General features: G+C 41.3%; 2 protein-coding genes and 1 long non-coding RNA gene across 16 annotated transcripts in view; 1 reads left to right on the forward strand and 2 right to left on the reverse strand.

Annotated features, from left to right (window-relative positions):
* unc-104 (kinesin family member unc-104) overlaps nt 1–15,602 on the reverse strand; it is a 28,659-nt gene extending 13,057 nt beyond the window's left edge. For 4 of the 11 annotated variants that reach the window (XR_015316257.1, XR_015316249.1, XM_022809982.2 and 1 more), the window contains exons 1-8: nt 15,462–15,602; nt 8,472–12,553; nt 6,787–6,898; nt 6,364–6,516; nt 3,829–4,071; nt 3,232–3,522; nt 2,390–3,038; nt 3–1,436 (exon numbers count right to left, since the gene is read on the reverse strand). Coding sequence is in view for 2 of the 11 variants with exons in the window: in XM_022809982.2 (XP_022665717.2) it covers nt 3–1,436; nt 2,390–3,038; nt 3,232–3,522; nt 3,829–4,071; nt 6,364–6,516; nt 6,787–6,801 (2,785 nt within the window). In the remaining 9 variants the exon portion in view is untranslated. Of the gene's footprint in view, nt 1–2; nt 1,437–2,389; nt 3,039–3,231; nt 3,523–3,828; nt 4,072–6,363; nt 6,517–6,786; nt 6,899–8,471; nt 12,565–15,266; nt 15,406–15,461 lie in introns of those variants that run through there. The other 7 variants (XR_015316252.1, XR_015316251.1, XR_015316250.1 and 4 more) reach the window with 7 other exon arrangements.
* Nucleotides 15,603–16,174: 572 nt separating this feature from the next.
* On the forward strand, nt 16,175–25,092 carry LOC147754822 (uncharacterized). Of its 2 annotated transcripts, none has more exons than XR_015316258.1 (3): nt 16,175–16,545; nt 18,460–18,569; nt 24,066–25,092. It is a non-coding gene; the product is annotated as an uncharacterized LOC147754822 (long non-coding RNA). The 2 variants fall into 2 exon arrangements; XR_015316259.1 differs by having other exon boundaries at nt 18,460–18,564.
* On the reverse strand, nt 18,298–22,511 carry LOC111252323 (uncharacterized). Of its 3 annotated transcripts, none has more exons than XM_022809986.2 (5): nt 22,121–22,511; nt 20,215–20,331; nt 19,545–19,919; nt 19,123–19,329; nt 18,298–18,551 (listed from the first exon to the last, which is right to left on the reverse strand). In XM_022809986.2, the coding sequence occupies exons 2-4, from the start codon at nt 20,325–20,327 to the stop codon at nt 19,173–19,175; spliced, it is 645 nt and encodes a 214-aa protein (XP_022665721.1). In that variant the 5' UTR covers nt 20,328–20,331; nt 22,121–22,511; the 3' UTR covers nt 18,298–18,551; nt 19,123–19,172. The 3 variants fall into 3 exon arrangements, with proteins under 3 accessions (XP_022665721.1, XP_022665720.1, XP_086829960.1); XM_022809985.2 differs by having other exon boundaries at nt 20,215–20,337; nt 22,121–22,510; XM_086973834.1 differs by lacking the exon at nt 22,121–22,511 and adding an exon at nt 21,749–22,081.
* Nucleotides 25,093–25,941: the final 849 nt, after the last annotated feature.

The following is a 25,941-nucleotide window of genomic DNA, read 5'->3' on the forward strand; positions in this document are numbered from 1 at the left end:
ACCCTTATCGGCGTCCTTATCGATGTCTTCCTCGCCACGTCCCTCAACAACGCGCTCCCGCTCATCGCCAGAAATTCGTGCGTCATCTGACTCGACGCCCTGATGCACTCCACCACTGCTCGCTTCGTCTCCGAAACGGATTCGTGCAAATTGTCGTACGCCGGCAGGCTGTTCATCGCCCGCAGTTCCAGCCTGTACAGCGATGCGGAGATAGCCTACAACGTCACCTCTTTCATTAACCACGGCTGCGGTTTGCACTAATGCTACGTTCGGATACATCAAGTTCGTAAGGTAGACGAAGGCCCGGCCAATCATACGGAACCAAGGGAAACGATCGTAGAAGGGATCGCCCTGTGGCTCGCATTCGGTCGGTGAGCTTTCGTTCTCACTCTGATACATTTCGCGCATAAGTTCTAGCCGCTGTCTAAGCTTTTCGAGAGTCCAGTGGTGCGTTGCCCCGTTCTTCATGTCCTGTACCTCAACGGCCACAATTGTTTTGCGTCCATCTGCCGGACACATATCAGGCGGTAATGGAGAATACGGCGTATCAGTAAGAAGAACAAACTGAAATTGTACTCGTTTCTTAAGCTCGACACTAATGGCATTTGCCTCTTTCAGAAAGATCGCGTTGCCCCACAAGTCGTCTCGGAGCGACGTAAACTGATGGATTTTCCATTTGTCAAATGCCCACCGTGCGATTCGTAACTGTGATTCATCTAAGGGTTCAAAGCACTCTTCGACAGGCGTTGGCTCTTCTGGGCCTTCAAGGAACGACGACAGCGCATACGATGAGGCCATTGATGACATCATAGATACCTCTTCAACCTGACGTTGAAGGCTTTCGATTTTCGCTTCGTAATTCTTTCGTTCTTCGGCGAAATGTTGATCGGCTTCTTCTTTTTCACGCTTATATTGCTCTTCAATAGCAACAAGTTTCTTCTCCATCTCGAGCTTAAGATCAATGCCTTGTTTTTCCAAAAGCTCTCGTTGAGCGAACGTCCAGTCAACTGCTGCCGGTTCTCCAGTTTGTTCGTCGGTAGGCGAACGACCGCGACATTCCCGAGCCTGTTCTGGGTGTTGGAATCGGAACACGTGATATTTGCCAAGAATTACACGCATACCGCTACGCAGCTCAGCTTGGTCGCCTGGCAACAACTCTTTGCCGTTCACAAACGCTGTAGCGCCAGCGCAAGGTACGAGCGTTACAACGCCTTCGTGATTTTCGAATGTACAATGTTCGTTCTGTATCTCGGTTCCGGTTAGCTTGATATCTTGCGATACATTGGCATCCGGTCGGCCTACCCGGGTCAATCCATCTTTAATATAGTAGAGGAGGCACTCGGACATTAGCGGATCCTCGTTGAGGTTCACTAGATGGGGGGTCTTTTTCGGTGAGAATACACCAAGCGTATCGCCGTCATCCTTCAGTGCTACACCTGCAGTACAAAATAAATCATGGAACACACATATGTATAAATACACTTTGATAATCAACGACCAATTGAAGAGGAAAAGCTGGAGGAACTTGAGTTTACCTGTTTGATCACACCATTCTATGAGCGTAACGTCTATCAACACATTATATGTATATCGGGTCGTTTATCGTATGTATTCATCCGCTGCTTGTGGTACCAGGCAAAAACCTGTTTATTCTAGAACGAAACACCGTGCCCGTCGTTACCAAAAACAGTACGTCATTTCTAGAATCTGAGTAAAGATGAGCTATTGCACAGTCTGTACATGCTGGACAAATCATCCACCGTGATTAAAGGCCTCACTTTTAGCCCGAAATTGACGGTCTAGGTTTTTAATAATTTTTTTTGCGCTTTCTGAAAAATCAAAATTTTATGAGACAAACCGGAGATCCCCAATATAACTTAGATTTTGAGGGTTCGGAAATGCATCAAAATTTCTCCAAGAAACATGCTTGATACACCTACGTTTTCACTACAAAAATTAATAAAATGAATGCCTATTGGGCGATCTAAATAAATTTCAACGGTTAGAATTTTTTAGCTATTTTGCTGATTTGAATTTTTCAGCGCCCCTGCACTTTTAAAATTTCTAGCTTGCGTTAGAAGGTTTACATTTACCAATATCGTTTAACGCACGATTACCATGAGAAAGTTATTTGCAGGTAAAAGAAAGATTATATTTAAAGTATCTAATTAGTGGTTGAGGTCTTAAATCGGAAATGTGATCACGGTGGATGCGTCAGGAGTAACACTTCTAGCACTCCCAAAAAGTTCCTTTGAAATATCTGCTTTTTTACATACAGTTTTATAAACAAAACCTAATGATGAGTGTCAGTATATATATATATATATATATATATTTCTATTGTTAAGTTTTTTTATAAAAACTTAACAATAGAAATTATACTACTGACCCATCTCAGCTAGAACAGCTTCGCGCTGCCTTTTGATATCTTCGGTTTTTCGTAGTTTCTCCTCCCACGTTTCGTTGAGTTCAGCGATCAATTTCTCATTCTCCTGCAGCTGTTCGATCTTGTCCTCGGTAGCTCCGGACATAAGACGGCGCCGCTGCTTGGGGCTGCCTTGCGCTACTACATTATTCATATCATCAATGTGAATGCCTTCAGCCACCAGCAAGCCTTTGAGTTTGGCGATCTCCTCTTTAAGCTCTCGGATCATCTTGGCGTTGGCGTCCTCGTTCACCACAGCTTTGCAAACAATCTGCTTAGCACGATCTGCGTACCGGAGTGTCGAGAGCGTTTCGTCATAGTTTATGTCAGCAGGGGATACGGCCGCAATCATGGCCGTTTTTGAATTTCCTCCAAGATTTTCCTTAAGTAGCCAAGTCAGTACCGAGTCTCGATACGGAATATGATCTGTTTTCTTCCGGTTCTTACCGGCCACGCCGCGATTGGCGGCCAGCTCGGCTAATGCAGAAATGACTTTTCCTAATGTCGTTAGCGATTTGTTGATATTGGCTCCCTCTTTAAGTCGGGTGCCCTGCGCTCCGGTTGAATCTGCCCGTTCACTGCCGGCTAAGTCAACCAGTGAAATTTTGCTCACCTGAACAATATCAATAAGTAGAAGAAAAAGAGACGAATGTAGCTAATAATGTCAAGTGTTTAACAGTGATACATTTTCTCCCTTGCAAACTAATAATAAATCAATTGGAGAACGATACACATCTTGTTTTAATTGTGCAATGCGACTCATTATGATTGCGTGTTTGACTGGGCATAGCGGCGATTTATCATACCTTTTCACTGACTAATCCGGTCTGTTCATCTTTTTTCCGTTGGGTGAACATGATTGTAAAGACAGCATGTGAACGAGATGATGTTTCGTTCATGTTAGTGGCTGCTACCGTTCGCGCTTTGTTACCTTCATCCATAAGATTGTTTATGTCTTCGTAGTCTTTTACTATCAGTTTGCTAAGATCCTCGACGTAGGGTCCGGCTAAAGGATGCTCTCGCACCCGTAGATTATTCTTATTTTGTGGGTTAAGAAGGTCGCGCACCCTTTCGCAGTAGATTTCCATGTAAGACACCTGCATATGTGTGTAACGATAGAACAGCATGCTAATGTAGAGTATACAAGCCTAAGGATCGAGTAAGCATTAGTTACCCTAATTAGTGCTAATGACAGCGTGGAATTTTAATTATAGAGCCTTTTGTTTTTTCGTAATCCTTTATTTTTGGACCAGCTGCATCAAACAAACATTGTCTAAACTCAAAAAATAATATTAATAATACTGCGATATTTCTACACTAAATAAATATCACAAACTCTTAGATGAAAAGGTGGACTCGTCTAGAACAACTAAATCATGATGCCCATATATTGCCAAACGTACCTCAACTGAGTAAAGTATATCAGATGTATCGTTCCGGACTTTATTAAACAGGTCTTTACAGATATGCGGAATAATGCCCTCTTGTCCAGCCTCACTGCGACCCATCATTGTGTAACTTTTCCCAGCTCCCGTCTGGCCGTACGCGAAAATACATACATTATACCCATTGAACGCGTGTTGTAACATTTCTTCTCCAATATCTGCGTACACTTGATCTTGACCGGCAAAATGAGCATCTTCCGTCTGTAATTGATTGAATGAGATACACGAAAACAAGCCTGTGGGTGATTATCGCTAATACATACCGAAAAGGGATCATATGATGTTCTTATGTGGGGTCCTTGCCTGCTAACCTAAAGGGCATACGTGTATGTTAAAAAAAAAGTGATGCATAAAGGAATACAACTTACTGTAGCACATACATATTTACATTTTGGATATTTTAATATTAATTATATGTACTTTTCAGTAAAACGGCCGTCTTTCTAACTAAATAAGAAATGTTGTAACTGACTCAGACTCCTAGAACGCAAACAAAGGAAGTTTCACAGTTGAAGTTCCTTCATAACGTACTATAATAGCAGCAAAAAAGACAGCTCGCCATAGTTTTGAAGCACTATTTGGAAGATACCGCTATTATCCTATATATAATTCGATTACAGTTATTCGCAAAAAAAAGCAGCACCCTAGCTTGTATGCACTGGTCTCCCTTCTGTGGTACCACATTGCTCTGAGCCAACTTAACATTCAAATAACAGTTACGCCAGCGTATTTTATTCAACTTTGTTGTGTATGCCAATAACTGTTTTCTCAGCTATACAAAACTTGCCCCGTCGTCATTTACGTTAATTCTAGCTAATTAGGATCGTGGATCATAATCACTCTCGTAAACTTTTCATTATCGTCACAGAATGTTGCCAGTAAACCGACTATATCAGTTGGTTTGCCTTCTAGTTCTATGCGTATGAATACACACAGAGTTGATATGGCAATTGAAGGACGCCACTAGCAAGCATCATTGGCCAAGGTTCACCTATATGCGAATGCTCTACAAAGTCAAATAGACGGATTGAGGTTGTCGGAAGTTTCGTATACAACACTACATAAACTTATAGGCCTAGCGATTTCCACAGGCCTCTGTAGGCCTTGCTCCCCGAAGAGACAAACGGATAACTCAGAGCTAGAAGACCCGCAAGCCGACAAACGCGCACAAGGACAGGTGGGCTTTGTGTCATCTACAAACGGAACAGAAAAACGCTCCTAGCTGGTGTGCAAACCGGGAACGTAGGCCACGATTAGAAAGAGGACAGAACGGGGTGTCGTAGAGAGAGAGCGAAGGAGCTAGACCTACTGAATAGGGGAAAAGGGCAGGCCATGACGTCACTGGAGCCAGTCAGGCGGACGCCTCTAACATTATCAACTAGACATTTAATTCGATTCTGACTAGCGCTCTGAGTCATGGACCTCTCACAAATACTCTATGAGACAGCGAGGAGATGCACGTCCACCAGACAGGAGCAAAACGGCAGCTAAGTGAGGAAGACGAAACATGACGAGTTTCAATATCAACAGCGGCAGCGACAATGTAAGAAACTCGTCTAAGGACAAAAACGTGCGCGCCTGCAAGCAAAGTCTACACCCTGAAACACCTTTGCAGCGCGAGAAATTAGTCACTAATAAACTGCGCTAGATTTTTCAAAATCAGCAAAAGCGTTCAAGCAATAAGAAACTCTTAATGCGGGAGTGTAAGCTTGATTTTAATTTCGTTCTTCCTTCTGCTTCTATAAAGCAGGATGAATCGACACCAACACACTCTATAACAGAGTGTGCTAACAATATTATAATGTACCACAAGAGGTATAGTTTAGATAAACTAACTACAGGTTCAGATAATTCGGTTTCGGCCAATGATTAATATCAGTAGACTTTACTGCGACAGCATAACCATATTTACGAGTGGTGCTATGGTACAGCTATGAAGGTATAGATACGAAGTCCGCTTCTAATTTCTCGGTACTTAGTGGGTTGCTTCGTGACATGTCAACATTGACAGTAGAGGAACGCTTGACGGGCAGTTAAGGCGTTCAAGTCTTACTATGGTAAGACTTCTGTACTAATACAGTAAAAAATACCTGTTTTACAAACCTTGAGCTCCACACAGCTACCGTGTCTAGGGTCCATATAAGATATAAAAGTCAAATAAAATATTTATCTCTGTCATTCATCACTGAACAAACAGAGCTTCACATAATTTTCAAAATAAGACTTTCCACTAAATAATCCTCGTGGCATATCAAGCCTCGTGAATATATTTCTGCTCTGAGTCCAGATACAGGATACTTATAGCAACAAATTTTTACACCCCAAAAAGAGTGATGTTCGGTTAGGTTAGGTACTAAAGGGTTATTTGACGACAATAGATGGGACATCTTCATAAGCCTGCATTGTTTGAAAAAGTGCCCCTTTGGTTATTCAACGATGCTTCTCTTTCGTCTGTCAATAGTAAGTGGATTTTCTCTTCTTGATAATACTTACGTTTGATGACCAATACGAATAATCATAGTTGAAGCTTTTAAATGTGTTATCCTTAGGATTCTCGATCACTGTTGTATTATCTTTCATCTGAATGATCAACCGACAATCACGGGAGATTTCCCGTTTGTTGAACGGCCGGACACGAACAGCCACCTGTATAGGTTTCAGTGAATATTTTGCCATTACTGCTCTATACCGAACAATTGAGCCGGTTAGTTTTATGCTCATTTCCTAAATATCTAGAACATTGTATGGGTCGATAATTTTAGTTACAACGGGCGCCGAAGATAAATCTAAAAAACAACTAAAGAAATGCTGAGTAATACAGGAAGGTAGTTAACTGGGATCGAGAAAAATACTGAGAAACGCAATAAATCAATTGTTCGACGTTAAAACGTAACGAACATTCGAAATGATACTCACCTTTACAGAAGACATACTTGCGGCTCGTGGTGGAACGCGTCAGCAGAGCCGTTCACTTGTCCTGTCAAAGCACGCTGAAGGGTAACCGCAAATGCTAGCTATAGCCGGCGAGCTAAGATCATTATTAGAAACGTGGCAGAGGAAAAAAAAGTTGCTTAGAGATGAAAAAAAACAACGATAGTTGCCTATGGGGGGCAACCTAACATGCCAAACTTTTTAAGGCACCAGTCCCGCGCTGTGATGTCACGTAAAGCAACATATGCAAGTAATGCATATAATATATAAGATTTGTATATGATTTTGGTTAAGCAAAGGTCACTTTCTTTCTAACGTTACCAACGATATATACCACACGACAAGTGTAACTAAGAGAATTTGGCGTACGCCTATTAGAACTCTACCCTGTGGAAAAATAAGGTTTTTCTTTTTCGTAAAAGCACAGATATGGTTATGAGGATACCCGGTAATAATCAGTGTAAATGCTAATTCGTTTTGGATCAATAGACCTTTTCAATAATAGAAACACTGCACAACTGAATTTACAAAAGATCCTAATGAACCTATTTGCTACATCATGAAACAAAGTCTGAAAACATTTAAAAAAAAAAAAAACTAGTTTTTCATTTTTTTAGACCTTTAGTATGTACAGTTATAGAACTAAAGAAATAGCTTCAAAAGAATCGATTTTTAAGCGAGTGAAGACGAGCACAGACACTGCACGAAGTGTTGATTGCAAATGTTTACTTTAGTTACCTCTTAAAATGTAGTTACAAGAATAAGGCCAGCTTTTTTTTTTTCTAATATCTTAAGTGTCTCGGTATTAAGTAAGTCAATGTCAGAATTTTAATGCTTCCCATGTTGCTCAGTGCTGCATACAGGTTTGCAACTCTAGAATAAAAGTTAACTTGTTTACTTTGAAGAACTTGCATCTCCTTATCATTTTTAGTCGTAAAAAGCTCTAAAACGATTATGTGAACAAAATATCTAGAGTATTATGGAAGTGCTAAAATCCCACGGGAGATCATAAAAGCTTGGCTTTCTTGTCGTGAATTTACAAGCTACGTTAATTCAATTATGTGCACTCTCCAACCTCGTCTACAACTAAATGCCGTAAAAAATGAATTAATCACACTAGCGGTACAATGGCTATTTGGCTTTTAATGATTCGAAGGCGGTTCACGAAATTTTCTTGTGTATGATGGATATTAGGCGACTAGAAACAGAAGCTACTCAATCACTCTAACGTAAACATTTGTCGTAGAAGGACATCACATAACTTCTTTCGAGGTCAATATGAGTTCTAGCTATTCACTAAATGCCAGTGGGACACGTTAAGATCTAATGGACTAAAGGCTAATCGAACAACCAGCAAAAAATATATTTCGCAATTTCGTCCTGATCTTAGACTGGCCTCTCGTTTCGAATTCAAGTCGGCCTTCGCCCGACGTCCCACCCACGGTCGTGGGTCGACTGAGGCTTAGGTTGATTTCAAATGGACATCCGTGCCCCAAAAACGGTCTCACTGTCAGAGAAATAAACATGCCAGCAAAGACTACCAGCGACAACGCACACACATGTCTTCTGAAAGACGCACGAAATAGCACCTCTCAGGATATACTTAAAGTAGCATTACACTCACTGTCAAACAAATGCCAAATCGTCAAAAAAAACGAATCATTACGTACAAATGAAGGAAATGTACATGTTGTCGAAGGGAAAGCTCTATTTAAGGTGACTTTCACTAAGTGGTTATCTTCTATATCCCAGCAACAAGTCATTATGCTCCTTCAAGTTCACATAACTACAAATACACTAACATCTCACACTGAAAACGGTGGGAGCACAGCACTTTGTCGTTTTGCACCGAAGTACGTTCCCATCTTCGTTGCGTAGCTGCAAAAAAACTATTATATCGTTGGCAACAACTATGATCAGCTAGATTAGCGTCAAAGTAACTTCGTACTGAAACTATTACGAATCGTACTACTTAGCCCTTAAAGCAACTTCTGCAACATATCACATGCTGCCTATCGCAGTTCGATTTAGACGGTGCAGCAGTCGCTTAGCCACTTGGTTTGACACAACGCTACCATCAGGACAGGTAGGCTGACAGAACAGGCTATTAGTGTGTGTCAGTATCAATGACAACGCCTTTAACCGTACTGATGCAGATGCCCAAAGACACCTATACCAACCAGCCGTACAGAGAGCAGGCAAACGGACAGCTGATCAAGCATCGATTGTTCGCGGCAGTTCCAAAAGCCGTCACCGCACACCCGTTGCCTACACAAACCGGCTGATTCATATCACGGGACACAGTCGTAAAATCAACACGTATATAGGGTGGATCTTACACGGGAAGCTGATTCTATATAGGAGCCAAAATAATGTTAACGTTTGTTTCGTCAATCATTTCTATTTATATTTTTTGATTAAATTATGTCCTGACTCAGCAGGATTAAGCACTTGAGAATTAGTAGCGCCCGCACCTCTTTCAGCAACGCATATTAAAGTGTAATGTATATTTTATTAGAAAACAGAAAAAGCATTAGCTTACGTCGCGTAGAATACTTTTCTGCTCGTAAATATGCAGCTCGTACAAAATGTACGCTCTACCTAAAAGAGCCTAGACCGTACGTTTTGTACAAGCTTGTTGAGTTCCCATAGTGGAGTAGAGGGTTATACATCTGCGTGCTGAACGTTGGCCTGAGTTCGAACGCGAGCGTAAACACACTTCGTCAGAGAGTTGGAGATTCTGCATATTGTTAACAGCTACAGTAGTTGTTTAGAACTTCTTGCTTTGTTTGTGACTTCATGAAGGTCTAGTCCTTGATGACGGGCATCACATAAGCAGATCCGAAGGAAACTGCTAAGGCGCGCTATGACTGCCGTCGGCAATCCATTGGGTTACTATTCAGTGTGGAGTATGAATTAATCATTAAATAACTAACTTGTTCCATATGATGTGTCACACGAACCAAATGTATCCAGATTTGCCGTATCCGATTCAGCGACGCATCGCTAATGAATGGAGCTTGGCTTTCGGCTCGCGATATTGTCTTGCGTTAATGACTGTAATTCCTGTCACGCTGGACGTGAAAGAGAACTTTCTCACCTGTCGAATAGCTGACTCTAATTAAAACAATTAATTAAATGGTGTCGAAAAAGCAGTATTTTTCATAATTCCGTAAGCAATGTGATTTTCGGGGGCCCAATTCGACATACGTATTTATACCATCGCTGCTCCAACTGCTAAAGAATTTTCGAAAGCCAGCATTGTCGTAGTTGTCGCACTCAGGAAGGTAACTCTTTCGAAGGTTTCCATCTGGCTACAGCATGGACTATAAGGAATCATGGTGTTAAGGAGAATGATTCCCTCACGTCCTAATTACAATTTCGTAGCGAAGTACGTTCAGCACCTCCTCTTATGTCCAAACCCCAATGTATCTTTTCCTTGGGAGGGAACTCGACCCTAACCTCGAGATATCAAGAGCGAAGATTTTGGTCGAAGGAGCATCGATTATCGAGCCGGAAGGTTAGAACACTCCGAACGAACCTGATATAAGAATGTCACAGAGGACCTATAGTCATATGGTTTGTTAACTCTTCTGATTATAGAATCTATGCACGCATTTTCTAATCTTTCTATGTCAAACCTTTCATAGTGGGCTGCTTCAGGACCTGTTGTGGCGATCTCTAAACTTCCATATTCATTCTCCTTAATGGAGGGAAGGGTATTAAAGCAACGTTAAGAAATAGACCAACAGCTTACTGGCTCTTACCTGCTATTAATCTGGTGTCATACCTATGGTCATCCCCTGCGACTAGCGTCTTTCATGTTAACGACTACCGCACACGTAACCATCATTGGGTTATATTGCACCCTATATATACATATTCCCTCCCTCGCAATTTCGGAATAACATCAGAAGCTTCTCGCCGTCCGGGTTGCAATGCAAACGTTTATTCCATACGACCCACTGGTTGCACAGGGCAACGCATACACTGGACGAATGGACAAGGTGGTCTGGTTACGCAGCTGATGTTTGATTATGTCGGCGAGCAAGTCGAAGTCAATCCGAGACTATCGATCGATCAAACACATAATATTTAGGCGGTTCAGACAACTGGCTTTACCTACATTACCATCATTTAGCCAGAGTGGATAATCCGAAAGCTTCGGGCCGATACAGTCAGGCATTCAATAGCAGTTCAATCTATCTCGATACTTGTTGCGACCAACAAGGTTCGCAGTCAGGTCCTAGGTGGTGCATAAGCATTTTTAACCTAAAGTAGTATAGTAAACAAATTTTGTTTAGTTACTTTCTACTGATAATGGAAGGCAATAGTGTTTGGCTCCGTTTGTTAATTTTAACACATATGTAAGCTGCGAACTTGCATATGTATGGTGACGTAAGGTCGCATATAACGTATTGCGCTACTAACGTTAGGCACCGGGTTTTCTCATACAAACAAATATAACGATGATGATCGTAACTGTGAATGAAACTATATTCATTCATTAATGCATAGTGTTTCGCTCGTAGTGAATATTATTTAAACGATCTAATTGGCAAAATTAAAATAGCAAAGAAACCCAAACATTTATGAGTCATTCCTATTTACTATACGTCTTAGGTAGGTTGAGTCGCATCAGAGCTCGTTGCGCTGCAGGCAGCAGCCTGTCTCCGGGCGGATATTTCCGTTTTTGTGGGGGTCCGTTCGATGCCAGGGGTTTCGTCACTGTCAGTCGTGTTGTTGGTTTCTATTTTGTGTCGAAGCCTAACACGACGGATTTAGATGGACTTTTTAGAGCGACACGGAATGTTTTGGCAGATCAGCTCGTTCGCGACTGCTTATTAATTCTGCCCCTAAATCAATAGAGACAACGAGGCATATTCTAGTAAAAAAAAAATGCAACGCCTAAAATCTTTATCAAGCAGTTACCAAATAGAAAACATGTGTTAGATTTGACAGGAAAGGGGACGGACAATATATTTTTAATTAAATATAGTACACATGGGGCACGCCCGCGTGTGAAGGTGGCTTGAAGAATCTATTAACATCGATGTCTGTAATAGTAAGGCTTTCGTGACTGCAGAACGAAATATACAATATGTGGTTGATACACGTAATACCTACCCATAATCTGGTGTTTCCTATCGTGTGTAAATTTTTATCGTCCTGGAAGACCTGCTTATTTTTATATACCATATATGATTTAACATAACTGACCGTGTGGTACAGTGATCACGCATTAATAATAGACATATTTGACTGTACAGTTTATGTTGAGAGAAAACGATATTTCGCCTACGTGTCGTTTATTGCGACTAGAGAAGGCTTGTCGTTCGCCGTCACTAGCTAAACTCTATGTTGTTCTTCGAATTAGGGTTTATTTAGGCCCTTCGCCGAAAAGGATACAAGTCCCGCCAGCGACATATATTACGCGACAGGTAATGAAAAAAAAGTGATTTTTTTTGAGTCGGCATAGGTGTGTTTATGTCATCGCTTAGCCTCAGGTGTCTGTTCTGATATGAGGTTTGCCCTTTGCCCTCCGGCTAGAACGTAGAGTCCACGTTTCAAACAGACGATTAATCTGCGAATGGCAGAAAAGAGTAACGCGTTCGTGCTCATTATATGCGCGACTAATTCCGTAGTCGCTCAGTAGAAAGATGTTTGTCTACAGAACTTACAAACACCTGGAAGTGGTGCATGTTCACAACCAGAAGCAGCCGCACTTCGTCTCGTGCTAGAGGCCAGTCGCCTGAAACAATACTTAACGATATCAGATAGAGCAACGTAAAATTTGAAACATTTCTGAACACATTACGATTTGCTATGCCATAAATAACGCTATAAATCCAATAGCGACCATTAATCATTTTAACTATAGATTATTTTAACTGCAAAAGTTCGCTGCGGATCACCGGCACCAACGACTCTACTTCATCACTACGGCAGTAAACATGTACAGTTAATAGGCTTCGCCGTTGCTGAAAACTGTCAAGTATACATTTTCTGTCGTCGACAGACGACAGCCTACATGTCGCTAGATGGGCTTTGCTTTTTTTTTTTTTTTTTATAGTTACTCTGGGATTAAGCTGGACGCGTTACATAGCCTCATATGAACGCTCTCCACTAGACCCTTCCGCGGCTCTACTACCGTTCAGGCCATGTTGGGTACTTCAAAATCGCCGACTAGCGCCTAACGCAACCCTTCGCTTAATCGGGTTACTGTATACCTAGAGGTTTAGCAACGAGAACAACAGCGGTCGCACACGAGTAAGTTTCGGCTATTGGGCAATGCGCAACTTTAGCATGTTATAACTTTACATCACTTTTTTTCTCTAGTAGAATAACTGCTAACCCAATATTTTGGACGTTCAATTCTGCAGACGGTTAACTTTATTCCGTTTTGATTTTCAAGTACCTAAAATGGCCTGCATGGTTGTAGAGCCGCGGACGGGTCTGGTAGAAGGTGTTCGTATGAAGCTATCTAACCCGCCCAGCTTCATCCAAAATTCTTGTAAGCTGTAGCAATGAATGTGTATTTAGCCATAGATTATTTACGTCCGCTCTCTGCCGCAGGACACGTGTTGGCGGTTCGCGTTCCATTCAGAATTATATCAATTTCGCACTGATATCGACCATTAGATTATTGGACGGACTAAGACATAAGCACCATCAAAATCTGTAGAAGTATGGGTAGCTATCATATCGTCAAACGAATCAATATCTGTAAATCCAAAAACCTTCAAAGGTATAGTTGTTGCTTTAAATAGCAGTATTTGTTAGGGTATGATAATTGCCTGCAAAAATATCATTTATTGCTCCGAAATTAATTGACAGAAATGTTTATCTTCGTGAAGCAAAAAAAAGACTGCTTTTATTTGCCGCCATTTTGGATCTCTGAAAAGCTGCGATTCACTCAACTTCTGCTGGTTTTTGTTTCCATAGCTCATACCGAAAACCTACAATCGACAACTTTCCTCAGTAGCCCGCGTCATTTGCGTTTTGTCTCTGTGCATTTCACAATGCTATGGTAGGTTCCAATATATTCCAATGGTAGGTACATCCAGTTTGTCAAAACGTGCTTCTATAAATATGTCTATGCATGTTAGATAATCGCCATTTTCCACGCTGAAGGGTCATGGAATTTACATGCACTGGAATGCCCTAACTCTATTTTTTTCCTGCAGTAACCGTTATTACCGCTAATATTCCATTAGATCGCATGTTTGCTTGGGTCTACCGCACGCGCAGCTCTGGAGTCCTACTCGTATAATGCACGATGGCTTTTGGAGGTTGGTGGTTCCCAGGGGGCACTGCAGGATACCTCCACGTAGCCTTGGTAGCAAAGAGAATGTCGGCTGACCCCGATTAAGATAGTAGATCGTATCATGACACGTCGGGCAGCCTTTCAGTCAATTCTATTATTGAAAGAAGAAAGGTGAACGGGTTTCGTTGAGAGAACTATGTGGTTTGCCACTTTTTTCCTTTCTCTCTTCAACAAATCCAATTCATTTCGCCCCCCCCACACGCGTACCTTACTAACGAATCTAAAATATGCATCATCCAAACACAGCAAAATAGTGCACTATATAAAGCTGTGTTGACAACCGATGCCTCTCAGTTTTTAAAAAGTGTCCGGTCTTTATTGAGTTTCGTGCATTCTGCGGCAAAAACCAGTTTTACTAACCCTTGCTAACTTCAAGATTGTCGACGCCTGTTGTAACTGACGGACTAACGGCACCTTATGGGGTATAGCTGCTTTAAGTGCCTCTTGAAGTAACTTCGACGTGGTGCTTTCACATTCTGGTCACTAATATGCTGTTGGGTGTCCCATCTTAAGGTTAAAGTATCACACTGTTGAGTTTTAAATTTGACTTTGCGTCTCAATCGACCCCAGTACGTTCTAAAACTAATAAAAATTCTGATTTCTGCAAGTCCCCCTGAACACTGGAGTAAGCTATCTTCCCAACATTCTCTCTGTTCCCGATTCTTATCTTATCAGCCTTCTACCAGTCACAGACCGAGTGGTGGTTTATACGGCAATAAGGCTAACAACTGGACAAAGCTATAAACAGCTACTCCTAATGGCAACTCGACTACCCAGTGAACCTAGTGACCGCTTGAATTTTCGCAGTTAGAACACGCTGAACGGGAATTTTTTGGTCCTGTTTCATTCTCTGCAGCCTCGAAAGCATTAGTCAACTGGGCCTAGGCTATTCAGCCATAGCTGCGTTATACCTTCCATCTGGGCTAATTGCTTCTTATTCATTAGCTCCAGCTGAACAGCTTGCTGTTCGCTTTGTTTACATTATGGACAAAGCTTTCGGACCGAATCGTCCACTCAGACACCCTTAACCCTGCCTTTATTGAGTTCAAACGTAAATCCGTCCATCCCACACAAAACTCACTGTTACCGCTTCACTGTTTAAACCTGTGCCTCTCTAACCAGATACATATACACTCACCAAACGTCAAATTTTCTCAGCCGGCCGTTTATTGTTCGTCAAAAGAGATATCCGTGCTTCCGGAGCGTTTGCTAGTGCGACAAGTGAACCCAGCGACGTGCAAATTTATGGGCAGTTGTGCAGCAGCTGTTTCTGCAAATCGACTTCGGCTCATATCCGTTTCCTTTGTCGCTCGCGTCTATCACGCACACTTACCTGATTATGGTGGACTGCTGCACCGTGGCTGTTCGGTTCTCGGCTGGCTGGTGCTGAGTGGGGCGCCCCTGGTGACGGCCAGTCATCAGGACACCACCAGCGCACGCTCGGTTCTCGTACAGTAGCAGGCGGCGGCGGCGGTACGACACAACTATGATTATACTATGACGGTATACTGCTATGGACTATGATTCTTGCCTCGTTCTTCGTCTTGCAGACGACGAATTTCAGCCGCCATGTTAGTATTCCTCGTAGTAATGGGGGCCGCTGCTAGCGCCATGTCCCCCAACAGACTGCTGCTATAGTCTCTGCACTCACAGCCTTGCAGCTACTACAGCTTACAAACTACCGCCTATGCCAATAGCTGTAGCAGGAGTAGCGGTAGGGCGACGAGGAGCACCGGAGGACCCAGCGGCAGACCTACATACAGACGGACAGACGAGGCCGAGAAAAGCAGCTTGCATGCCGCACTCTGCTCTCTACCGAGACCGAACGTTAGACATAGTCTCGTCCAGCTCACCCAACAAACGGCGACACTAACCGACAGATAGACACCTACTCGCTTACTCTGCTTTCGCTCTCTCTCTACAACTCTGACACGGCGCAGGCCGTATCAGGTCGAACTGTACCGCTCGGAACAGGCTAACGACCCTTCTCTCGGTCGTAGCCCCGTGGGTCGGCGCTCTTCCCACAGCCGGCGCCGCCGCCGCCGCTGCCGTCGGTCCAACACACCCCATTCGAACAAACTCCGTGGACAGCATGGATGAATATCACTGACCGATCGACCGACGGTTTTCGCTCACTTCGTTCAACTCCAGTCGATCGATCGTTCGGAGGCGTGACGCGAGGGAACCCTGCGTTTATTCCGTTGCGGGGCTTTTGTATTGTCATTTAGTTGCTATCCACTCCGTGAGGCTTCCAGCAGCAAGGGCGCCAAAGGCAATGGCAGATAGATCTGGTGTATTTACCATTATTCCATTCGCGCATAAACGAATTGAAGCTCTCGACAGGGAAAAGTTCATCACGGAAGCATATTAGGAACAATGGCAATAATTTGGCAGCTTTGACAGAAGAGACGGTTTTGGTGCGTATTAAGATTTAATCGAAGAACCGATAAATATATCTCGTTACGGAAAGAATGTTGTGATGATTACGTAAGAAAATAGTGATTGCTAAGGACTAAATTAGGACGCATCGAGATCTCGTGCTATTCAATTATAGCCCTTCTTTCTCAACGTCAATACGCCTGCCACAAGCTTACGCCTTGTGGCTTCTCCAGCAATTTGGCGTACACTAGATGTCTGATTTTGTAAGAGCGAATCAACCATTTAAACCTACAGCTCTAACATGTTTACTTATGATATTTTTAAAAAATCAAATGTTATTTACTATCACGTGTAAAATAAGCTGAGTGTATGTAAAAATGTTTACGAATATGCTAATTAGCGTCCGGCTAACCCAGTGCATGGAAGTAGCAATTTCTTCAGCATCGTTCCTTGAATTAGAGGTGTGCGATTCTTTCTAACTGCTTGTAAACCTAGGTAGCACATAGTCTTCAAAGAAAAATTAACGTTATAACTTGCAGCTACAATGCATATAGTTTTAGAGTCATTTTACTTACGAAATAATTGCTGAGGAAGCTCGTTTTTGAAAACTGTCAGCGAGCGAGCGAGTTAGCAACCCCTTCGAAGAGCTCGATGCGTTTCTATTTATCATTCGTATCCTTCATAGTTTTTATTTGAGTTTTCATTTATTAGCAAATTTCCTTCCAACTTCAATGAGTGAACTTCTTCTATACATTCACTGATTATGGTGGCGGCTTTCTATCGACAAAATAAAAAGTAACAGTGAAAAGCTTCTGCATCGATACTCGATAATGGTAATGAGTGAAAGATCATGATATCTTTCACTCATTATCACATACATTATTAGTGATGCGCTTTTCTGAGACAGTAAAACCTCATGCAGTCAGACGTCTCCATGCAAACAGTCGCGCGGCACCGGAAGCTCAACTTCTTAAAGATTGATCAACCAGCCAGGCCATTTCGAATTTATCCGACTTCTGTGCATGTATCTATACCACTTCCAAAAAAGTAGACTCAATGTAACTGTAGTACACAAACAAACATGAATATGGCGAGCACATTGCGTAAGATGGAAACGCTTCTAGCCGGGTTTTATGGAGCAGAGGCACATGATTTATTAGACTTGCACTCAACATGAGTCTAAACACAAGAAAAATGGCTTGAAAACTTCAGACCAATGACTTTTGCTATATGTATATTGAGGCTCTGCTATACTCTGACGTATAACTTACGTGGGAAGACCGTCACCATAAATTGTTGGCAGAGCTCGATGCATTTTCACGTAATATATAGATAGCTTATGCATAAATAATTTATATAATTTATAATATATATACATCGGACTGAACGAATTTAGTTTAGTGTTTAAAAAGTTGTTTTCGAGCAATTCGGCGACACTGAGAAGCGCAATTCCAAAAACTTCACAAAATACTTACCATACCTCGAGCGAACGCTTAATTAAATCACTACGCTTTAATGTTTCTCTTGAGCCTAATATCTGAACTGTAAACACAGGATCAGCGATTGGTCTAGAAATAAATTTAGGTACAAAGTGCCGTTCTACAAACCATTTCAAGAGGATTATTATTTCATTACACCTGTCGTGTAGCATAAGTCATTTGTGGGGCTTGAGCCACCCCCCACTGTAACCGTGCAAGCCTGCATAAGATTGTAACGGAGAAAAAGCGTCCAGTTCTGCGTCCCTAGGATGTCTGAGGTGAATGACTCTAGGAAAGCAGAGCACCCCACAATGATTTTGTAACGAGAAAGTCGTTTATTATATCTACTATTATAATGTATGATCATTCTTGAGAACATATGAGATATTGATAATGTACAAAAATATTTTAATCTATTAATACAAATAAAATATATTTATGTGGTTGTCTATGGATGGATGCACTGTCTTGCAGTACACGCGGCGCACTTGAGGTTCTGACTAGAAGAAAAGTAATCGTCATTTTGCACCTTTTCGATCTCATCTCTGTCAACTTGCATCGAGCGCCTGAAAACGACAAGTAACGTACGCCATTATAAATTTCGAACCATTGTGAAATGGAGATAAATTCAATGGATGTATCGATAATGAAATGATAATAATGAATAGAGTAACGGGAGCTGTAACTGTTTTACAGACAAACAATGCACACGACAAAAAAACATTGTTGTGTGTCTCATAGGTTTTATTCAGCGCAAGCTCTATATATCAAAATAATAATAAGAAAAAGAAAGAGCCAGATACAATTAAAGCCAATAGTTGTTAAGGCCAAAAAGCAATAGCGATATTCGGAGCACTACGTAGGAGCTTTGACTAGAAGTACCCTGGTACTCCACCCGTTTGCAGCTGCGTATCATGAAAGACTATGCTCATTTAAGGGTAAAAACGCGAATAAACCATGCAAAACGGTATACAGGTTGGGTAACGCACGTAACGTCTCGTGTGGGCTTAACCAGTCAACGTCTATGAGGACAAACTTTGTTCTGACTGCGAGAACGTTTCTCTCACCTCTATTCCGCATTAGATGTTTATTGATGCTCTAAGCGTTTACTGCATATCGTAATCATCAAAAACCTACCGCTCGAAAAAATGAACGCACACCATGGACTGACGCCTAAACATAAAGCGTTAGTCTTCCTCTAAGTGTTGCCCCTCGCAGACCTGATGCTGCTGCTGCTGCTGCTGCGATCGAGAAGAGTGACTTTGCTTAGGTGAAAGCATGGCCTTCTGCTGGCTGTATACCAGAGGACCCTCTGACTGTGATGGCAGCTGTGGCTTTGTTGGCCTGCAAAGTACGGCAAATCGTATTTTAATAAACGGAGCCCAAAACCACTCGTTGTTTTATGACAAATGATTCTAAGTATAGAATAGGTAGTACAAGTCAATTATGTGTTGTTTCCGTCAACTAAAAGTTACAAATAAATGTAAGTCTGCTGTAAGAACAGGGTTTGGTCGGTACGTTTTATCATAAACAGACCAATACACACATCGTACGTTTACCTCTTCCACCCGAGGATCTGTCCTGTATGGCCGTACAGCGGTTCGGCGGGGAAGTGCATCTTCGAAGTGCCCGAAACGGGTGGACCTACATCGAGTGCCATAGCAATATGCTGACCTCCGTTACTGGCCACCGCCGGAGGAGATGTGTAAGCCCCTCGACCTCGTGGTAAGCTGTGTTCCATTGCAGATATCGAGGTTCGAGGTATTGCCACCCAATGATTAGCACACTGTTTATGCGTAGTGTCAAAATGCTGTCGCAGGTCGGAACTTGATGCCGATCGATATCTGCAGATTGCGCAGCCGAAAGGCTCCATCCAAGCTTCACGACGCATGCTACAGTTAGCTAGACGGATCGGTGGAGCGCGCATAGTCTTCCTATAAACCAATAAAAACAAAATCATAAAAAGTTAATAAATGCTTTCTCTAATAAAAGTGCACATTCGGATAATTTTGAACGCGAGTTGAGTCGTGCGTAGCACGAGGCCAAGTATATTGGCCATGTTCGTCGTTACAATCATACGCAGTAAATATTATATTACATTATATAATATATCTTGGTTAACGTATCTAACGGCAACAGATACTAAATTTCTGTTTAAGTGCACAAACAGTTTGCATGTATGTCATCTTAGATCTGCTTCTTAGGCTAAATGGTGCAACGCAGTCGTACCTTCTTGGTGGTCGATTGTGAGCGATAATTCCGTGTCTTCTTCGCAGATGAATAGTTAGCCCCTTTGAGGTGAGTGTCATGAAGTGACAGTGGGCACACAGAATGAACGACATCGCCCTAAAACTTCAGAAAGCATGTTTTAGCCTAGACGGGGCATATTGGCGTTAAGCACTACCTTGTTGTAGTATTTGCGTAAGTTCGAAATCTCAACGCACTTTCTAGCCGTTCGATACTGCACGAGTTAAAAAAGTTATGCACGTATTTATTTGTTTAATATTATATGAGTGTAAGAAGTTACCCGTTTACTTGTTCGACACTGACATTGTGATTGAAGCTTGATATGCATGCTATAATAATTGAATGTTTGAGGTTCTTCTATAACCCAATTCCGGTTGACCATGTGCACCGCCTGAGTCGATTCAGAATTGCTTTTGTGCTGCGCCATCTCATCACCCAGTTCTGGTAATTTGATCAGATTACTTTAATTATCTAGTCTATTACATTTCTTCAATTGCATAGTTAGTTGGTTCAGATAATTTAGTATCGTGTTTTAATTATCTACTGTTTCATCCCTATAGCCTTACCTTGCGCTCCCATTGCTATGAAGCCATTACTGTATCACCGCTGACTCGTTTCAAACAAAAGAGGCAGAACTATAATTCGAATTTAAATTCCCTCTAAATGTCAAACCACTTGATGATGACCGCTTAAATGAGTAAGCAATGTGAAACTTTATATGCTTTTCTTCAGAAATTCTGAACCGTTAACTGGGGCCAACCGCACCGCCATATTTTTTATTGAAAAAGCTAAGTTTTTAAGAAATCGGAAATTAAGCTTGTTGAAGTAGAGCTTAACAAGCGATTTTCTACAAATTTCAACTGATGTTGAAAGAACTGTTTAAAAAATCGGTCATACAGTGTATCATAGAAAATTTTTTAATTATGGTTTTGGCACAACGAGCATTTCCCCTAGGCATATTACTTCCATTACAGAAAGGTCAAGCCTATATACGAAAAAAATCATGAAACCATTAGGTCCGTTTTCAAGTTTGTGAAAATATATGTACACTTTCACTAATTGTAAGTACAGTTTACGTACGATCGTATGTGTGAGTAGTCAATGAACTGTGCATTGATATGATACAATATTGAATACAATAGATAGAAAGTCAGTCTATCACCCCCCTGCCACGACTTTCCTATGGCAGTTATACTAGGCAGTCTTATTCACTACTATATGCTGCATTACAATTTATTGTTACCTTAATACTCTAAGTATTAAGGTTTACTGATTGTATTACTACTAATTATAGGTTATCAATCATTGTCAATAATTCAGAAACCATATTGTACAATTTAGAGTCGTCAGCTGATTTTTTGCCACACTTTAGTGCTATTTATAAGAAATGCTATAAAATTCGTAAGTGTACAGTGGTAAAACTCGCGAAAAATTCGTTATTTGCATCCCATATATTGTTTCTAACACGGTTAGTTCACTTTTATCGAAGAATTTAAATAATTGTTTATTCGGAAACCTGTTCATGTATTTGTTATAGGTCGCCCATATTCGCAGAGTAAGTGTCCAACTGGAACCCTAGACTCAAATCAATCATCCGAAGAGTCCAATGCATATATACGCTCTGCAGTGTTTAGTTCTTTGATTGTGACGATCTTCTGCAATCCAACCCTCTCGAATGGACACGTAATATTAAATAGAACCAATCCTTATTTTTATTACATAGACAAGTTTACACGTGAAGAGGGACATTTTCTACTTTACACAACGGTGCGATGCGTTGAGGCTTAAAAGTTCAATCGAAAACCTTCTCATCACATATCAGTAATCTCGATGTTTGTCCAAACCTCTATAAAGCATACGTGTGAGCGTACGACCATTGTGAACTTACCCGACGTCTGGCGTATGCGTCACAACTGCCAACCGATGTACAAAAGATCCGGGTAACGTAAGTTCACGCGCAGGAGCACGACCACCAGCACTAGCCTTAACGACAACAGTGACAGGCCAACCGCGACAATATAAATCAATCAATGTGAAACGAATAATACTATTTCTGCGACATCAAAGCCAACAATAACGATAACATCAGATGTAAAGTTCTTGGCCCTCGCGTACAAGAGCACCTGCAGGCTATCTAGTAGCTGCACGATGATCGCAACACGTTCAGCCGTTCGCATATGAGATAGGCCTACTTGCTTTGCTCTTAACCTAATCGAAGTTCGATGCAAAAGAAATGATCAAGTCATGAACGTGTCGATATAGAGCAACGACTAGTCGCTGACGTGACCGCTGAAAAAAGGTGCCCTCCGTAGAGGGCGCTGAAAACATCTTTTCTATTTTTGACCGCGGCCACTCGAAGCTTACATGCATGCTACGTGCTGCCTGCTATATCCAAGTGAAAGACAAAACCTGTTTACTCACCGGACGAAAGGAAATCGAAACAGACAGAAAAGCAAGTTGGAACGAATATCGCCCTAATTATCTACGATTGCACTTGATAATTGGGCGGGGGGGGGGGGGGTCGCAGTAAGATTAATTGAAACACAAATGTAGGTAAAACAATTAAATCCTTAATAACGATGGAAATTTTCATTAATCGCAGTTAAATCGCTCGTGCAGACATCGTTTGTGCACTTGTCGTGTAGAACGAACGGCATGATCCACTTAGCCGCCAGTCAAGTGCTAATGACATGAGCCGTTTCTATAAAATACAAACAAATTCATATTTCGTTTGTTGTATAGTGATGACTTATTTAGATGCTAAACTGTTCATTTTCAGTTATGGCATTGTCGTTTGCTGAGTGAATAAGTAACACTATCGTCTGTCAGAATCATTTAATATTACAAGTTTAATAATCAATGATAGACGAGGCGAAATACCGAGGTTCGTTTTGCTGCTATATTTCCCCATATTCCGGATGATAGGAAGAAATATCTAATTTGCCGTCAAGCTGCAGCCATTCCCCAGCGCAAATATTTTGAAAAGCTAATCAACCAGTATAAAAGTGCAATGAGATTGAATAGGTTATAAATATTGATGAGTTTCGGCTTGGATGTTCCGAGAATCTCGGTTATAAATTGAACGATAGAGACACTTTACTATTTTTTGTCAGACTTTGTTCGAAGCCTGACAGGGATGTACGTATGTACCTTGCAAGCAGTAGCTAATATTTTTTTCCCAAAGTCTAGTGGTAAACTACCATAAATCTCCTAGGCTATTTAGTTATCTCGATTGGATCTATTGACATACATGCATAAAATTACTATATGGAAATAATGCACACTCATTCTAGAAGTATGATCTGACAGATAGATGAAATATATTTTTGCTAATGCTTTTATATTCTGTGAAAATTCACATGCACTAGGGTTCATGCTGTAGATGTTGATGCATGTTTCGTACAGAAATGCTGTTAAATAGATGTAAGCTGGACAGTGACTATAACAACTGGATAAAGCTTTCAGACAACGATTTCAAGAGTGCAACTTAATTGTGCCATTGCAGTTCGTTGCTTTAACTCAAGTACGAGAGAGGCTTTCTTTTTCACTGATATAAGCACTGTTTATGGTAGAGGGTGACCAGTTTAATGTTAACTGTTGGAAGTTTTACTACCGGCACAGCCGTTAAATAAATATCGCTTCAGACGGCTGGCTCGTGAGAGCTCCAAACCAATTGCGTTCACCTCAGTGCTGAAAACCTTAACTTCAGTAACGGATTTACAGGGTGGCCAATCATTGTTTAAAGGTTTTTAATGGAGATTAGCGTATTCGTGTGCCTTAAATGGGCACACGTCATATACTAAGAACCTAACCCCTTGCTATTTTATTTTCAGGTGACGTTCCACGCCTATAACATACATATGCATAACAAATCAGCAAAATCAAATATGTCTATCGAATACTTAGCCGCAGCAGCAACCGCAATCGGCCGTCTCTCGACCTTCCTTACCTACCTGTTCTAAATCTAGCTTGCTCTAACCTGTAATAAACTAACGATCCTTGGAAACAAAAAAATTATGCATTTTAACACATTCAATGCGACGAACAGGTTTTAAAAGCACTTTGCTTTAAGGTGGCATCGGGTACCTTCAACAGATAAATTCTTATCCTGTTTAGGCAAGGTAAAGGCATCACATGAAACCTATGTACATCCGAAAATAGCAGGTTACAATGACAACATTTTCAACTCAAAACTCCATGCAAAAAAATCTGTAAAGAACCTTTCGCAGTAGGTCTAGGTATAGCCATGACAAGTAAAAGGCATGAAGTAAAGAGGTCACAACAAGCAAATTAACAGGTACACATAATGGATCTGTCAATCTAGTGTCTGATATATTTTCCGCAGTTTGTAAACATACAGTAAATAAGGGAGAATACATTAAAAAACTAAAGATAATAAAAACATTTGTTTTCCAGACATTTCCTCTTATGCTTGAAGACTTAATTTGAAGAGTGAGATACACCATAGCTTCGATCATAATGATACATCAGAATGTGTTTGTTTACTGTTAAAAGGTGATAATGGCGATCAGTTTGAATGAATTTGCTTCCTTTGCGAGAAACAAAGCTAAGCAAGCGTAGATAAATTTTTCTTAGGTCTTATTTCAGCATACCTTGCACGCCAGTGTAACGATTTGGTATTTTTTTCGTTTTTTTCTTGACATTCTTTGGTTTGGCTTTCAATATGGCTTGCAACGAAACGTGTTTTATTAGCCATCAACTCAGCGGGAGCCATTTACTGGCGATGTTCAGGGATACATACGTTGCGATGTTAGCTAATGGATGAGACGGCGTAAGCCCGTCGGAAAACTATATTTTCTGTTTCAAGCCTAAATAAACAAAAACAATAACACTGTCGCATGTTTTTTGTCATTTTCCTTTTATTTACAGAAATTGAGGTAGTTAACCGATCTCTGCGGCGTGCGGGGAATTTCACATATGTTACATAGATATCATGACCTTTGTGGCTTTTGGACTTAGCGAATTTTTCCGTGAAATGCTTTATACCTTGCAGTTCGCAAATAACGAAGAGGAAGATGTCCCATCTCGATTTTTCCGGAGTTGACGTACTCAAGCATCTTACCTTTATTTGCCGTGCTGGCCCTGCGTGACAAGTTATGGCTTGCGCCTAATGTCGTTTACTAGCCACGTTTATGATGACAACATTTAAGGAAGCGTTCTGATTCATTAGACGTTCTTCTCCAATCCAAACATCTTACCCTTAATAGTTAATACCCAAGTCTCGTCATATTCAATATGAACGCTTGCAATGTGCAGCTATTGCGCCCAGCTCACGGGTCTCCGATACGGATATAGTGAACAACCAAAAAGCTTTATCCAAATGCTTCGGTGCATGCTTCAATTTGGCAGACGAATGGATGGCAAGAAGTGACAAGCTGCCCTGATAAAAGAAAAAATATTTTTTTTATAGAGCGCAGAGGGTCACCGGTGTTGCTCAACCATAAATCAGCTGCCTATAAGAAATAAGTAGATCCCCGCACAGAGCAAACGCTGACTGGCGATGTTGTTTGTTCTTTGTATCGCATGTCAGTATTATTTAGCTAAGTAGTATAAATCGTATGTAAAATGTATATACAAGTGATTTCTTTATCTTGTGAACAATGACAATATATTCCCCAAGCGTAGTCTCGTTATACGGCCCATCTTTGAAACGCGGTAATATCGTTTAGGGACACATATCGTACAGCA

Source organism: Varroa destructor, unplaced genomic scaffold (assembly GCF_002443255.2).
Source record: "Varroa destructor unplaced genomic scaffold, Vdes_3.0 BEIS01000006.1, whole genome shotgun sequence".
Taxonomy (NCBI): domain Eukaryota; kingdom Metazoa; phylum Arthropoda; class Arachnida; order Mesostigmata; family Varroidae; genus Varroa; species Varroa destructor.

Bases quoted from the DNA above. Each gene is read 5' to 3' on its own strand.
- LOC111252323 (XM_086973834.1), bottom strand. The intron at 19,920-20,214 runs GTACGACTGCGT...ATTGGTTTATAG, and splicing joins CACAATCGACCACCAAGAAG to GAAGACTATGCGCGCTCCAC. The intron at 19,330-19,544 runs GTAAACGTACGA...CGTACTTTGCAG, and splicing joins CAGATCCTCGGGTGGAAGAG to GCCAACAAAGCCACAGCTGC.